General features: G+C 37.0%; 1 protein-coding gene across 3 annotated transcripts in view; it reads left to right on the forward strand.

The window, feature by feature from the left end:
- The window catches only part of PTBP2 (polypyrimidine tract binding protein 2), a 36,108-nt gene extending 24,078 nt beyond the window's left edge, over positions 1 to 12,030 (forward strand). For all 3 annotated transcript variants that reach the window (XM_072419840.1, XM_072419841.1, XM_072419839.1), the window contains exons 10-14: positions 2,000 to 2,033; positions 2,496 to 2,588; positions 8,610 to 8,826; positions 9,792 to 9,869; positions 10,591 to 12,030. In XM_072419840.1, the coding sequence (XP_072275941.1) occupies positions 2,000 to 2,033; positions 2,496 to 2,588; positions 8,610 to 8,826; positions 9,792 to 9,869; positions 10,591 to 10,720 (552 nt within the window). In that variant the 3' untranslated portion in view covers positions 10,721 to 12,030. The remainder of the gene's footprint in view (positions 1 to 1,999; positions 2,034 to 2,495; positions 2,589 to 8,609; positions 8,827 to 9,791; positions 9,870 to 10,590) is intronic.
- The last annotated feature ends 5,187 nt before the right edge of the window (positions 12,031 to 17,217 follow it).

Here is a 17,217-nt window from a genome sequence, read left to right on the forward strand (position 1 = left end):
ATACTGAGCATGATCAAGACTTTATTACTTAATGCACACAAACTACTGTTATGATTTTCAATGGCAAAGGTTAAAGAATAATTTTGGAGACCTTTTTTTACTACTTTTGTTTACAGGATATTTGAGTTCATAGAAAATCTTTTAGACTAAGCAGAAAAAATTACTCATTTGGTGAGTGCACGGAGACAAGTGCACATCCTAAATTTACCTCCTATGAGAATGTAATTCAGTTGTTTTTAAGCAGATCTTCACTACTTAAAAAAAAGGGAAAAGTTAGAATTTTACTTAACTTACCCCCATCTTCTGCATCACTGGGTGTGACATCACTGTCCACCAAGATTTCTTTGCAGCACAGAGCAGACGAGACTTAGCAGGAAAAAGAGGGGGTAAGGAACAAGTAGTCTTCTAATGTTTTCCTTTTAGGTACATTTATCACCAGTTATGTTTGGGTGATTTGGGGAAGGTCCAGAAGAATGTAAGGTAACTTTCCATTTTGGTGAAAGGTCTGCTTGAGTTTTTTTTCTTCATTAATTTTTTGTAGGCCATTTACTGCAATACATTTCACTCCATCTGTATAGCCTTTTGTTATCATGCATAGTTGTATTGGTCAGCATTACTTTGTGTTTTTTTTTATTTTATTTTTTTCTTAGCATTTTTGTTTCAAACTCCATTTTTGCATTCATATTTTATTTATACAAATCTTTTTGTATCAACTACTCTAATACATTTTTCTTTCAAGGTCCTACCAAAGATTTTGATGAAGCTCTCTTCCTGTCTTAGTAATCTTATATTCTTTGCAGTAACTGGGCGTTCTTTCCTTCTCTAATGCTATATCTTTCCTCTAAAACCTGTCTTTCCTATCCCTAAACTACCATTTTTCTCTCTTCCTCCATTTCTGTTTGGGTGCTTTGTATTCTGGTATGAAATTTGGGAAGTTTGATTGCTAGGATAAAGTGATGGCTGTTTTAATTGTTGCTGATTTTCTTGCCATTTTTGAAATGAGGGCAGACAAACTGGTTCACTGGCTGTACCCCTGAAAGTTGACGGTCTTCCTACCACAATACCTGGTTAGACACATTAAGTTTCTGACAATAACATATTCCTTTTAGCAACTGTTAAGTTCTCGATTTCATTTTTTTTGTGATTCTGCTAGTAGTACCTCTGCCTTTTCCTAGCAGGAGGCTTAGGTGATAGCTGTGAGGGGTATGCAAAACATGTTTCCTTGATCAGAATCACAGTTTGGAACACCATGATGACAAGGTATGTTTTTACCAGTAAAAGCACATTTTCTCTGCCTTCAGTTCAGAATCAGCAATTTCTTTGCTGAATATGATAATCATTGGTCATTCGCCTCTACCATCTGCATGTTTAAATGATTAGCCAGCCATCCATGTAAGATTTCCTTAGCATTTCAAATCCAAGTGTGCTTTATGCACTGAATATTAAGACTTAAACTGTTTCTTCTGCGTGCTTTCCCTGTGTTGAAAAAGAGGACTACCTTGTATTCCAATGAATGTGTTTTCCCATACCTGTCTTGGATGACTACGTTTTAGTTCTACTTGTACAGTACATAAGCCAACCATTTTTTTTTTCTGACCAAACTCCTGCATTTCCTTTGTACTGACCTTTATTTTATTTTCTCCCCACTTCTTTTTTTTATTTTGTTCTGCATCATCTCCTACCCCTTATATCCCTATCATCTGTGTGTGTTGTTCTTCCTGTCCCTCTATGTCTTTCAAATACTTCTGTCAAACCTGTTCCCATATTCTGTGTCTGTTTTCACCCCCCCCCTTTCAAACCCTATGTTCATGCTTCTTTGCTTGAACTATATGTTCCTCGGACCAACTTGCCCCAATTAACTGCCTTGAACCATGATCCATGACCACCTTCACCATTCTACGGGAACCACCCTTCGTTATGGATGATCTGTTCATCTCCGCTCTTCCTCGACTCTTCTCTCTTCTTGTCTTACGCTGCTTGCTCTTCTCTCCTTCTAAAGATGGTTTCGCCCCAAAGTCTGTTTACCCTCTTCGGTATGTTATTGTTAGCACTATACTTTTATTATTAATTTCATTTTTATTTCACTTTTTTTTTATTGGTAGTTAGCACTTTGGCATTTAAATTGAATAGTTTTTTTTTCTTTTCTGCTTTTTTTTCTTATTTCCCTTTTTTATAGTTTTATTTTAATTTTTGTTTTCTTCTCACCATAGACACGTTATTTTAATGCATGTGAATTTATTTTGCATGGTCTTTAATTTTGTTGTCATTCACATAGCTTTGAGGGTATATCAAATATATTCTTATCCAGAATTCACTGTTCAAGATCTTGATCTGCTTTTCATTCTTGTGGATGTCAGGACTGGTTGAATGGTACTTTTGGTGTCTGGTTGTTTCATTTGATCTAAAAGTCTTCATGTAGATCATTAGATATCCGTTAAAAGAATTTATATTTGTGTTTTTTTGGATTTTTTCTTTACTGTGAATCTGATGTAAAGGTGTTTATGGAGACGTGCAACGCGTGAAGATTCTGTACAATAAGAAAGACAGTGCTCTTATACAGATGGGTGATGGAAACCAGTCTCAACTGGGTAAGAAATGTTTATTGAGATTTCTAAGCATGTAAAATTGCTGGCCTTTTCCATAAAAGTTTGAACAACTTAGCACTGCAATTTCATGCTGATCAATATTTAAGATTCTTAAGGCCGTATTCTTTTCAGATCTTTATATATCATTTGAGTAGCTGTACAGTAGAACCTCGGTTATCAGGCACTCGCAGGGAAAGGAGGGTTCCGGGTAAGTGTAGTTTTCGATTAACTAAGGTTACTCTGAAACTGAGGTTTCTCAGCCATTCAGCACTAGACTTGAATGGGAAGACTTGTCCCCATTCACTTCTAATGCTGAATATCTTGTGCTATCATCAAGGTTTTCCTTTTCTCATACAATCACAGAGCGGAGCAATCAGCTTTCCTGACAGCTTCGCTCCCTGATTGCTCCCGCAGCCCTAGCGGAGCTGTGGTATGTGTTCTTGGAGGCAGAACACATGCCATAGCTCCGCTAGGGCTGCGGAAGCTATCAAGAAAGCGGAGCGGTCGGGTGCCAGTTTTCTGAATTTTCATGTTATCTGAGTTCCGGATAACTGGGGTTCTACTGTAAATGAATCTAGAATGCTTTTAGAATAGGTTGTTTCATTAGGAGCTTGTTTTAATGTTCCCTGAGACCCCAGCTACACAAAGCATGTGGGTGTACTGCTCCTTACACTTGTTCATTAACATAGCATATTCAGTTTTGGACAGAAATTAAAGAGAACACATTACTGCTTTTTATAGACTAAGATTTTGTCCTCCCTGCAGTTTGGTAAAGTACAGCATTTGGATGTTTTTTTCTAAGAAGCATTAACCCCCCTGGCAGGGGTGTGGCTTGGGGTGAGTTTTATGTACCAAAAGCGGTAACAATAGCATAAAAAAAATCTACCTGCTCCCCACGATCCAGCGGTGTCCTCAAGCTATCCCCGGGCCGGCTCCTGCATCACATCCTTGGCTTGATCGATTTGATGCTTGGTGTCGGTGGCCTGGCGGGAAATTTAAAAGCCGATTACATTAAAATGTATTTGATTTCTTATTAAAATTATTAAATTAAATTCATTGTTAAATTATTTCATTATTTTTTATAATTTAATTTATTGTATTTATAATTTATGATTTGTGTTTGAAACTTTATCATACCCCGGAGTTCTTCCTAGGAATTACAGGCCTAAAATGTTAAACAACAAATTTCCACTCAAAACAATGTACCGATTTTGACATAAAAATACTGACATAATTAGACCGCCAGGGAGGTTAAAACTCAACTCCGGCCAAAGGCCTTTTGTTGGATTGGGACCTATTGCAAATGTTAATTGTTCTAGGGGCTGACATCATTGGTGTAAAACTTGACAAACCTCTTGCTCCTGTAGTTGCCGAGCTTTTTCCACTGCTTACCTATGTTCTAGGTTGTCAGGAAATGCCTTCACCCACTACAGTGTAGGACCATGTTCCTAATGAGTACACTGTACAAGAACTGTACAGCAGCATGGTGTCTCTTTATCTTTCTGTTTTACTTCCTCCATCCCGTTCATTGTTCCACATGCTTTGCCTTGAATCCTGCTTTTGCAGGCTGTCGGTGATCCGGTCACTGATATACGCTGCACGTTCACAGCTCTGCAGACTGGCTTTCTCTTGTGCTCCCTACATAATGACAGTTGATTTAAAGAACTTGTTGTAGGAACGGAACCTTGTCCTTAGTGAGGAGTATATTTAATATCAATAGTCAAACCTGCCAGACAAGAAGGCTTATGAAGAGATTTAGGGTGACTGATCTTATGTAGTGCAGGACATCACCAGCTGCTGGTGAATGTTAAGGTGAATGTTATTTTTCTTGTATCCTTTCCTAGACACAATGCGCTAGTAACCCTTGCAGATCCCATTTATAAAGCACAGATATTTTTGTCCAGAGCTCAGCTTTAATGTTTTAGAGGCAAAACCCCTTAAAACGGCGGTCACCAACCTTTCGGACCTAACAGACCACTACATTTTCAATCCTGTGGACCATTAATAATAATTTTTTAAAAAGATAAATACATTTGTTAAATACTGATTTTCCAAATGGTGCCTGACGAGGACTGTGGAGCCTCTGATTCATTAATTAGCTCACGGTTAACTTCCCTGGTGGTCTGAATATTAAGTATTTTTAAATGTCAAAGCGGTACATTTAAAAATACTTTATTATTTTAAATTTCCCGCCTACCAGCCACATGGTCATGCCCCCCAGCCGTACACTCGCACGGCCTCAAATATAACAGTTACAGAAAATACACAGTTAAGGTCATACTTACCTAAAAGAGCATCTCAGAAAATATCAAAATAAAACAATTGGATGAGAATCAGTATTCGCAGAGCGGGGTGACTGTTGTAATGGTGGAAACAATACTGAAGCATACGGCTCCTCAACGGTTGCCTCCTACAACTTAAGAATACACTGACGTCACGGTGCTCCTCCCTTGTTTTTCTGTCTCTAGTACAGTTCGTGAATTTAGTGCAATATAAAGGCGAAAATTGTCATTCAGAATATAAGAATTTTTTAAATTAGTATTTTTGTTTCATTATTAATAAAGATAAAAATTGCAAATATTATCCACATTTTTCTGTGGACCACCAAAAGTTTCTCATCTACCACCGGTTGGTGACCGCTGCTTTAAAAAGTTGTGGACAGAATGAGAAAGGTTTAAAATCAGTTTCAGACATTTGTCTGCTACATGTAAACTGCTACAGAGAATTCAGTTTACTTCTGGTATTAGAGGTTTATTAGTAAGGGTGAAGAAATCTCTAAAGTGGGTGGGGGGATGCCTTGTTTGGAAAGCTGTCATCAGAAGACTTTTGTCAAGATTTTCCCCCACCATTTTCAAGAAGATTATAACATTTTGGATTTCCTTCCTTTTCTACCCCTTTGGCCATTTTAATCAGGATTAAAAGAGGCAAATATCCCTACTAGAATGCAGACAGCAAGTGACTGACAGTCTAACCCTGCTCCACCATTTGCCTTTATGTACACTTTAAGGCTTGCTGGAAGGGAACTCTGCTCTAGAATGGTTTTATTACTGCTTCAAAGAAGTGATGTAGTTAAATGGCTTATTGGTTCTGATTCTCAGTAAAACTGATGATGTTTGAGGTAGACCTGAAGGGTTTAAAAGAAGCAAAGTGCTACCACCACTGTCCTAAATACACAGTGCGCAAGAAAGACCTTTAATTTCAAGTTCCTCAGAGACTAAAAATGTGTGCATTGCTGATGACAAGCAATTTAGAAATCATTATTGGGAACTGTTCCAAAAAAAAACATACTGAAAGACTTGCCTATACGCTTCTGGAAGTTTGCCAAGAAACTGTTGCCTAATTTTATCTGAGTTTGTCAAAGAACTATCTTTTCTTGTTTGGAAACTTTGGATTGTTGGTAACTTGTAGTATTAGCTTTGTCTAAAATCTTCCAGGTGAGCAGTAAGCCTGAACTGATAAAAGCAGAGCTTACGTCCATTTTTGTGGTGGGTGAGCACATTGATATACTTCCCTAGCAGAACAACTACTGTGCTGTCCTCAGTCTGCTGTGACTTCATTGCAGCAGTTGGCATATTTGCCTGGGCATCTTCCAGATTCTGTGTTTTTAAGTCTTAAATGGCTGCCCAGGATGACATCTCTCATCTACACATGCACACAAAAGGTATCTCATTTTGGCACCCAAGGGAAGCTAAAAATGTACAGTTAAGCTGTGCAAGGCTTTTTTACACATACATTTGTGTTCACAATAATTACAGGGTGTGTTTAAAAAGCTCAAAATCCCTGTAATGGCTTTTATTTCCATACAAGCAAATGCATTGGGAACATTGCACATTCTATTAAATAAAAGGGAATATTAGGCTGTTAAAAAAAAAAAAAAAAAAAGCATCTGCGTTCTTTTTTGATGTCACCCCACAAGTTTTTTTTTATTGTGTTAAGGTCCCGGGATATGGCTGGTCACACCATAATGTCAATCATGGCATTAGGCAGTACGACAATGTATTTTGACATATTCAAACTGATCCATGATCCCTGTCATACTGTGGTGTTTTGCCTATTTATTGCATCGGAAACATCCCCATATCCCGATGCTTGCACCACAATGCTTCAATGTCTTCACAGTGTACTGTGGCTTTAATTCAGTGTTTATGGGTCGTGGCAAACTGTCTGCTGCCCCCATACCCAAAAAGTACAATCTTTCTTTAATAACTCAACAAAATGTTGCATCATTTCTCTTAAAGCATACCTAAGCTCAGAATTTTTACTTTACATAAAAGGGTAGACAACCCATTTATTTAACTTTCCTGGGCAGTTCATTTCTGTCCGGATTTATATGTCTAAAAGCGGTACGTTGTCTTTTATGAAAATTTACTTTACATTGTAGGCCTGTAATTCTTAGGCATACCTTGACGAAATATGTCCAATATTTAATAAATTTTAAAATAAACTTTAAATAAAAAAAAAAAAAAAATCTGTTAAAACAAGCGTGCATAAATAAAACATTAATACTGAAACCTGTAATATAACTGTACAGAAGCGCATATATATAATTACTTTGTATTGGATTCAGTACAGATATTTTGTATTGAATCCTATACAAAAAAAATTTGAATTTCACGCCACACTCCTGCAAGCACCAGCGTTACCGGGAACTCCCGGGGGACAGATCCAATGAAGAGGATACTAAAGGACGCTGATAGGAACAGGTAAGGCTTTATTTTTTTTAGCTACCCCGGGTGTGGCTTGGGGTTACCGCTTTCAGCAGGTCTTTATTTACCACCACGGAGGTTAAAGTGAAAATTTTATTTGTTGGTGTTTTAAGCGCAAGACCCTTTTTGTAAAAAAAAAAAAAAAAAGGTTGCTGCACCACCACCTTAATTGTTGATCCCCTAGGCAATAGCGATGAATGGGAGCGCAGAGCCTCCTGGCATTGCTACGTCACGCATCCCGGGAGGCATGCCCAGGAGCCTTTTCATCAATAGGGGAAAATTTGCTGATTTCACGCATGCACAGTGAGATTGGCACATGTTTTCCCAATCTACATTACCCAAACCTACGCAGTGCGAGATATGGTGACGGAAGGAGAGAGGAGTAGTTGTCGGTGCCTGGCGCTCCCTATCATTTTCTGCACTTAGGTTTTCCCCTCTCCTTTTTAATAAAAGTATGCTGTGCTTTTGAACAATGTCTAGAATGACCCATTTTACTCCGATTTTTCAGAGGGAAATTTCTCTACAACCAGCATGTACAACATTTTGATGACTTCCTTTATTATATATAAGGGCTGTTTTGACACCAGTTTTTTCACAGAATGAATTAACTAATTAACTGAAACCTTACTAAATGATGTCTACACTGCTATTATTTTGAACAAGCTTTTTCAATTAATGATTTTTTTTACACAGAATCAGCAGTTTGCACTACTTGGCTATTGGTTCTGTTGGTTTTCTATTCTCTACTAGATCTACCAGAAAATTATTTGCCAGGTAGAAAAAACATTTTTACCCAAAAACAGTGATTGATCTGGTTAGTGATATCGTACTGCTATTCTGAACTCAACAATACCAACCTGTGTTTGTATGCATTACAGATGTTCCTCAATAGCTCTGCATTGTAACTTGATTCGTTTTGGTTATTTAGTAGTACTGCTGGAATTTTGGAATTTGTTTAGGGCCTTGCATTAAAGCACAAATTAACTTTGTGTTTATAACATTCGCTAATTTAATTAGTCATTGTTTTGTTCTGTTTTTGCAATGTAAAATCCAAATCATTGTAATTACGTTTCCCCCAGGATAATACTTGTTTACTTAAACTGGATGACACACTTCCAGATTGTAATTGGATTAATAACGGTTCTTAAATTACATTTCGTCTTATGTGAAATTAGGAAGTAATTTAGTGAGTCAGTTGGTTTAATGTGGGAATGATTGGGTTTCCTGCTTTGCAAAATATGTAAAGCTTGGGATGGATGCAATTGTTATCCAAATATTGTATAATTTTTACAAATAATTTAATATGCTTGTTATGCAGCAATGAGCCACCTCAATGGTCAGAAGATGTATGGAAAAATTATCAGGGTTACATTATCGAAACATCAAACGGTTCAGCTACCTCGGGAGGGACTTGATGACCAGGGGCTAACCAAAGATTTTGCCAACTCTCCTCTGCATCGTTTTAAAAAGCCTGGCTCTAAAAACTTTCAGAACATCTTCCCACCTTCAGCAACTCTTCACTTGTCTAACATTCCGTGAGTGTCTCCAATACTTTATTTGTGCCTGAGAAATGTAAGGTTCTTTTTGCATAAAATACTGGACAACCAAAGTTTAAATATTTAAAAGAAGGAAATAAGTGTGTTTATCAGCAACTGATTAGACATACAGAAACCGATATGTTATTCTGTATTTTCTAGCATTTCTGACAATGTCAAAATCTATCTAATTATAGGATTGCCAGTGTAACATGGGCCTAAGCCCTGGCTGCCTCTTATAGTTAATGTTAAAATGCTCCTGGAGCAAGTAGAAGCTTCTGCAATTTGACTTTTAACAATAGGTTCAGAGAAAGGCTTAATTTTAAGAGCTCAGGGTCCTAAACACAGAAAACTTTTAGACCAGCACCATGATGAATAGAATAATTTCATAATTATATATTAAATGCTAAACTAATCACATCTCAAGCATGTTCTCATATTTGTATTTGCTTAATAATAGAGCATTTAGCAATGAATAAAACATTTTCTGTCTGTGTTACTGTTGAGATCTTCCTTTCCTTCTTGTCCTAGTTCTACAATCTTTTTAACAGATAGGAAGTAAATGAATTTCTAGCAATAAAACTTTGCAGGAGTTGAAATCATACCCCCGCTATATAAAAAAAAAAAACGTTAAATTGGGAATGTTCATAATATAAATAATGATTCATGTAAATTATGTAGTCATTTTTTCTTTACTTCTGCACATGACCAGATAATTGAAGTAAATATTTATGCAATTTTCCCAAATCGGCCTCTATATCTCTAAATTGGTGGTCCCCAGCTGGTGAGACCTTTGTCTTTGCTTGCTCACATTTTTTCTCTCTTTTCTAAACTTAAAATACTGGTGTAGTTTAAATTACTTGCTATATTAAAAATTAACTTGCTTCCTTTCTTGTACATGTACATGAAGCCAATGTTGTAGCTTCTTTTTTTGAAAAGTTATTTCTTGATGATTTTGTTTTCAGGCAAACAATCACGGAGGAAGATTTGCGCACTTTGTTCACTAACACAGGAGGAACTGTGAAAGCATTCAAATTTTTTCAGTAAGTTTCTTAATTTCCATATTAATGTGCTTGTTTACAATCCAATGGTCAAATATTACAATGATATTACAACTTGTGTGGATAGTGTTGGAGAATGTGTGACGTACAATAAAACTTTCACATATATATATATATATATATATATATATATATATATATATAATAAGGTTTGCAATAGATTTTCCAAACTTTTATATGAGAATAGTTCACTTTTTGGAGTTGTAGGATAGTTACGAAATAGGACACAAGCTTTTTAATGCATGTATGTCTTTTGAAATGGCAAAGCCAACAAATTTACAATTGTGAGAATTTTCAATTCATCTGCACCCAAATCTTCTCTTTAAAGACAATGGCATTCTTTTCATACTCAATGTATGATTAAGGTGACCTTGACCCCTTCTGTCTATAGATAGATTAACATACTTTGTTCAGGTAGATGCTTATTAAATAGAGAAGCCTTCCTATTTTAATAGACAAAACTTTCTTTTAACAAATTAACAACTCAAAAACTTCTGTAATTTCTGCTTCTTACCTTGAGAGGTTTGTGTCTTATCAGAAATGGTACACACTTTTAGAGCAATATCATAATTACAGGCTCACAAATAAAGAATTTCACCTTATTTGTGTACACACACACACACACACACACACACACACACACACTCTGGGGATGGCATGATCTTATATATTTCAACTTTGTTTTTTCTGCAATTTTCCTTAGAGACCATAAGATGGCTCTTCTTCAGATGTCTACAGTGGAAGAAGCTATACAGGCATTGATTGATCTCCACAACTACAACATTGGTGATAACCACCATCTGAGAGTTTCCTTTTCGAAGTCAACAATTTAAAAAAACACACAAAAAGCAGAGCGTCTTAGTTTATCGCATTGTTACGTGTTTTGCCACCAACAGACTGTTCAGGGAAGTGGGGACCAGAGTTTGGCTTGTTTTTTCACTTAATTATCATTCCTTGGTTCATCACGTTATTGATTTAAACTGCAGTTATACATTTGGCTGTAGGTTTTCAAATGTGACTACGTTTTGCAATTTTTACCTAATCCATGGACATGTGCCTTAAATATTAAGGTTTATTTTTTTTCCTTTCCCTACTTTTGACCATTTAGAATGCGGGTAAATGATCTTTGATCATTGCTACACGTGAACTAAAGAATTTTGCACCAGGAGACATGTATAGAGGTTAAGCTTTGGTTCCTCCTGCTCAGAACATCAACACAAGCATCAGTCATGTTCTCTGTGTATTGTGCCCACATCAACACTTCTTTCACTTTAAAAATGAATCATTGATGGAGAAAAAAAAAACTCCTTTTTTCTGTTCTTGTTGGTGTTTGCCTTGTAAATTTAGACATGGTCTATTTTTGATGTTTCTTAGTAACAAATTGCGTATCTTTAGAGTTTTTTTTTGTAAAAGGCAAAGAGATGATCCCTAGAAGTCTTGTTCCTGTTTCAGTAAACAAATGTAGAATGTTAATCTTTTTGTACTCTTGTGAATCGTTTCATTTAAATGTTAGAACTAAATTAATGTCTTATTTGTGGCTGAATATTTTCTGTAGTTTTTGAAGCTGACATGACTGATGTGCATTTAACTCTATATATTTGCCATCTTCTGTTTGTAATTCTACTTGAAATATGGTTGTGGATTTCTGAGCATGTGCAGACTGGTCAAGTGATTACAGAATCTGGTGCATGTATTTTTTTTGGCAGGGATTGCCTTTTTGACAGAGAAGAAAATAGTGGAAGTTTTTGAAGAAAAAAAAAAACTGACATCCAGGTGGGACCAAAGTTTATGTGCCTTTAGTCTTAATTTACCTTACATTGTAAAATTCTGTTTAAAAAAGAACTTCAAACTATTTTGTATGTTTTAAACAGGCCTGATTTATAGACATTGCTCAGAATCTACCAGCTAGAAACCATCAAACAGCTCATCCCTTAAGCGAGCTGTTTGTTGGTTCTTTTTTGGACAAGTACATTTTTTTTTTCCTGAAATGAATGTATTTGGTTGAAATTCTTAGATTCTGTTCTTCTGTGTAGGAGAAAAATGATTATGTATATTTTCTATTAGTTAAATTTTTACATCATTAGAAATGTAAAATTCAGTCTAGTTTGATTGCGGCACAATTAAAAATTAATTTTCTAACAAAGTCAGGAGGTTGATGGTGGTTTTGTTTTCATCTTGTGTACTCTGCTTACCTCTGTAGCATGCTCAATAAACTCTTCTGTAGCTCTGTATTCTCTCTTCTGTCTCTCTGCTGCCTCTTCTTTCTTTAGCTCTGTTTTCTCTCCACTGTGCTTTAAAATTCACATCTCTCTGCCAGGGTGGGAAACACCATATACAGACTTTCATTTTGTAGGAAACCCTAATTAGTAGCAAATGGTCAAAGGAGATGACTATTATTACTCATTCCCTGACTTACTAACATTGGCAATATCTGGGCAGTTTCCTTGGCCTTGGCCTACACTTTCCCACCCTGCCAAATATCCTCTGCTTTTACAGACATTGCCTTTAATAACTACCTATTTGTTTCTTTCTTTCTTCTGTAGCATTGAAGAATGAAATCAGAGAACAAAATTCTTTCTAATCTCTGATCACTGCATACTGCAGTGGAAAAATTTTGTTTTAGATGGTTCATTCTCTGTTGCAACAGCTTCATCTCATTTGCATTTAGCTTTATTAATATTACTATTTCCTCATGCACACACACAGTCCTAAATGACCTATAACTTTGGTAGAATCTATTTTACTCGCCATTATAAAATTTGTAGGCTGAAAAAAAAAAAAAATTAATGAAACAACGTGTAAATAGGGGAATGACATGACCGGTATTCAGCAGATTACCTTCATGATAGGGATTGTTACTTATTTAAAAAGGGATGCACATGTTGCATACTCCAGGGGTGGCAACTGTATATAAACATGCTTACTGGTGAAGGATATATCCAGGTAAATGTTTATATCTGAAAATATAGAGAAAGATATATAAATATAACAAAATATAGCTGATAATGGTAGTCAGTACCTCAGACTTAAAAACGTGTAACACAAAGGTAAAGGTGAAAAATTAGGTAAGTCTAAGGAGTGACTTAGCCTACCTGAAAAATGCAAGGCTCTTTGTGACCATAATGACAAAGTTTTGTATTTTTAAGTATTGCCAACTACTGGATGTAGCTAAGGTGTTGATTGTATTTAGCCTTATTTTTATGGGCCAACATTTTTTGTTCACTCTTGACTATGAGGTTTTAGTTTGATTTTACTGGTTGCTCATGCCAGCAAACCGCAGCCTAGGGAGCTGCAAGCTCTCGATCCTGAAACAGGTTCGAGCCTGCTTTGAAAGGGCTGAAACTACATTTTGTAAGTAGAGACACAAATGAAGCCAGGGTAAACCTATTGATATAGATAATAAGAGAGTTTTTATATTTACCTTTTGGAAGAATCCATTTTTTCCCAGCACATTCTATTTTTCTGAGCATTTTGAGTAAGTTTCTTGCTTCCTTGTTAGATAGTGGAACACCACTCCATCTGCAAAGACCTCGGTGTTTTCAATTCTAAAATTCACTGAGTTATACATCCCCCCTCCCCATGTAAAACTGTGCACATTTCTTGCAAGTATCCAACAAAAATCTTGCTTACCCAACATAGGTGGTAATGCACCTCACTTTACCCAAAATTTAATAAAACCCTAATTGTAACATTGCTGTTGAACCTGATAACCAAAATCTACGTTTTCTTTAAGGTTAATTCATACATAGAGCCATATTGTAGTTTTGTAAAATAAATGTAAATCTATATTTTTATTTTTTTTACATAGTCCCATTAGCTACATATTAACATTTTTGTTAATGCCAAAGTCTTTACATTTTGTTCTGTCTTCCCTGTGCTCCACTATTTTCTTCTATGCTTTATTTCTCTCTCAGTTCTTTACTGCTGTTTCTATAACTCTTAATGCTACAAACCAATCTTACATTCTGTGGTATTTCTTAGGACTACAATTCAAGCCATATAATGAATGCACAACTGTACTCTACTTAAAAAGGTGAAACATTTCTGGTTCAATTTCTATCAAAGCAGCTTTATTAGTTTCACATCCTTATCGTGGGCATTTGTGAAAAGAATCACTTTGTATTCTATCTCTTTATATTGGTTCAGATATGCTGAGTGTAATCTATATTGACCCTTAGTATAGAAGTTTTTTACTTTTTAGAAAAATAATTATCAGTTTGCTTATGCACATTATAAAGCTTCCTAATAAACTGTTTTTCCAGAAATGGGCCTCTACCTAAAAGGGTACACATTCTATAAAAGCCTTGCACAAAGAATTAAACATAAGTCAAAATATATTTGTACTTTGATCTAAATGTGTAGTCTCGCCATCCTGGTTAAGGCTTTTCAGGTCCTTACCCAGAGGTGGGCAAACTTTTTGACTCGGGCCACATTGGGTTTTAAAATTTGGCAGAGGGGCCGGGCCAAAATCAGATGGATGGAGAGCTGAGCCTGCGATTGAAGAGTGGACTGGTTGTTTCGCCCTCTTCACCGAGCCTGGGATTTGTACAGGGGGGACATGTTTCGTAGCTCTGACTGTGGGGTTCCTCCTAACCCCGCTCGGGGGGGGGGGGGGTACCGGCCAGAGCCGCAGACCACGCGGAGGTCCAGTTTCTAGCCCAGCCATTAGCCCTTTCTGTTAAGCCTCTTTCCCAAAAGCTATAATTTCACACACCCTACCTTAGGATTCTGTGATGATACTGGAATGAGGAATAACCAGAAGGGGTGGGGTGAAGGATTACAGCCCCAGACAGTGAATGCCTCCCTTCCTACAAACTTCACTGACACCAACACTGATCCTAAAGAAACAGTTATTTTTTTTTCTATTGATCTTTTATTGAAAATATTTTACTAGTCATAGAGACTGTCAAATTATACAGTACAAGTTCTTTTTAAGCACCTACTAAAACCTAAATTCTGGGGCAAAATAGGTAAAATAATTTGTATTTCTGTTTATCCAGCTCTGGGATGTACATAGCTCTCTACTACACAAGAACATTATATCTTTCATGTACTGCAGTTGGACAAATACAGTATGGCTGCTACCTTTCCTCCAGCCTGTGATTGGATACTGAGGGAGCATAACAAACTCCTGTGGTATGTTATCCCTCTTCTAAATTCTCTTCTTAGATCCTCCTCTTAGATCCTTCACACTGTGCAACCCTTTCCTCATTTAGCCTGAGCTCTTCTATACAAGGAATTACAGGAAGTTGAATGAATACAAAAAAATGGGGCACTTTGCTTGTAATAAAATGCATCTAGTGTAATGCATTAAATTAATACATTACTGCAGTATTCTCCACAGATTTTTTTTTTTAAACTGGATTGGAAAAACTAGGCTAGTGGTGGCCCCTGTATTGTATCAACTTTTCAGTAACCATCCAAGAACTGCAAGGTGGTTACTGGAAAGTGCTGGGTGGTGCACCTGGCTAAAAGGAGCTGGATAGAACACTGTACTGCATGGAGGATGCCCATAAACAAATATATACTATAATCATTTCATCTTCCATTTAAAACATGTTGTGGCTTCAGTTCTCCTTAAAAGTTGCTGGCCTGGGACAGGTGTCAGGAATGCTGCATCAATTGTGCATCTATGTGCTTGGTCTGTACTTCTAAAGTTTTAAAGACCAACATATCCATACAATTACCATGGTAATCACTGTAGTAATGCTGAAGGTGATCAATTTAAGCACACTAAATTTCTAGTCTTTAGAATGCACAGAAAAATGCACATTTTTGCAGAAAGGGACAGCCATTATTCATTCTGCAATAATCCCTCCTACCAGCCTGATCACTCCAGGTATCTGGAAAAGAAAGCTGAGCTGCATAGTGTCGGCTTTGGTTGCCAGTATACCCGTCAATCTTGGCTTCCCCTGTGCGGGAGTTACGTCGTCCTGGTCCGGCCAATTATGATCCTCTACAGGAAGCGAAGAAAAAAGGTAATGGTGTCCTGTTAGTTTTAAAGGTTCAATTCTGCTTTAAAGCATAAATATATCTTTCTTTACAGGTAAACCTCTAAAGACAAAATTATTAAAAGCTTTGTCATTGCAGAAATGTGCGTAAGTGGATGCTTTTTCTTCTATGATGGATGGAGAGATAGAAAGGAAAGAAACTGAGTAGGTAAAGTGGAAATAAAAATGGCACAACCCAGCTTTGGTTGGCAGGATATCTGGCAATCCCTTTCTACACTCACGCATGCTGGAAAAGAATGAACTATCGTGCATGCGTGGGAGTTACGTCATCCCAGCCAATCTAGATGGCCAAAGATTGCCTTCAGGATGAGGAGGAAAAAGATGAAAGTGCCTTGAAACAGACCAGGGACCAGGTAATATCGCAGGATTAGTTAACAAATGTGATAAAATCATGTTTTGATTTGGAATTAAATGTAGAGTGTTACCAATGCATTTGCATGTATGAAATTAAACACTATAAAAGTATTTGGAGTTTTATTCACTTTTTTTTAACATACTGCTATTTTTCTGATCCCAACTGTATGTGGCTTGTGGACTAATGTTGGTAACGTTTACTGTGTAGGATGGGAAAAAAGAGGTCGCTACAGCCTCAGGAAGGCTGGCATGATACAAGTGTGCATTTTTACATAGTGTTCCTGTATTAAAGACAATTGCTACTGCAAAGTTATCAGACACTTTGTATCAAGTGCCCTTGGGCACTATGCAAAAAACTAATGGTGAGGTGTGGACTCTTTAAGAGGCGTGGCAAGCAGCAACATCCAGTAGGCCTTCTCACCTCATTTCAATTCTACAATCCAACCATTACTGATACTCACCCAAACCCCTCAGAGCCCACATAACCACTACCCCTCTCATTTTAAAATTTACCTATTTCCCTACCTACCCCCTCTCTTTATGTGAATCATCACACCTGCCAACAAACATCAAATAGCAAGTCACTACTTAACCCTCAAAGCTGGTCCTGTCTTCAACATATGGTCATACCCCTCCCTCCAGCCTCTAGAGTCAATAAAGCCCAAGCTGGTTAACATTTAACCCCTCTCCTGCATTCCTTTACCATATATTTCCACATCTGCGCCTTACAAATTTGTTTTCCAGTCTGACCGCATCAGTAAAAATTGTAGAGGCTTAATGTACTGTGGAGTCATAGGGCAGGTTGGCAGGGACTCGCTGGCATATGCTATGTTGCAATGCCCATCTTGGTGAAAACTTGCCACATTTTACAGCTTTTGAACAGGTGGCACTGGTATTTGTTGGGTGCTATTGCACCGCTATATCATCATACCTCCTTCATTATGGGCTGGCTTAAGGAAATGGAA

The sequence above is a fragment of the Pyxicephalus adspersus genome, chromosome 8, assembly GCF_032062135.1.
Source record: "Pyxicephalus adspersus chromosome 8, UCB_Pads_2.0, whole genome shotgun sequence".
Taxonomy (NCBI): Eukaryota; Metazoa; Chordata; class Amphibia; order Anura; family Pyxicephalidae; genus Pyxicephalus; species Pyxicephalus adspersus.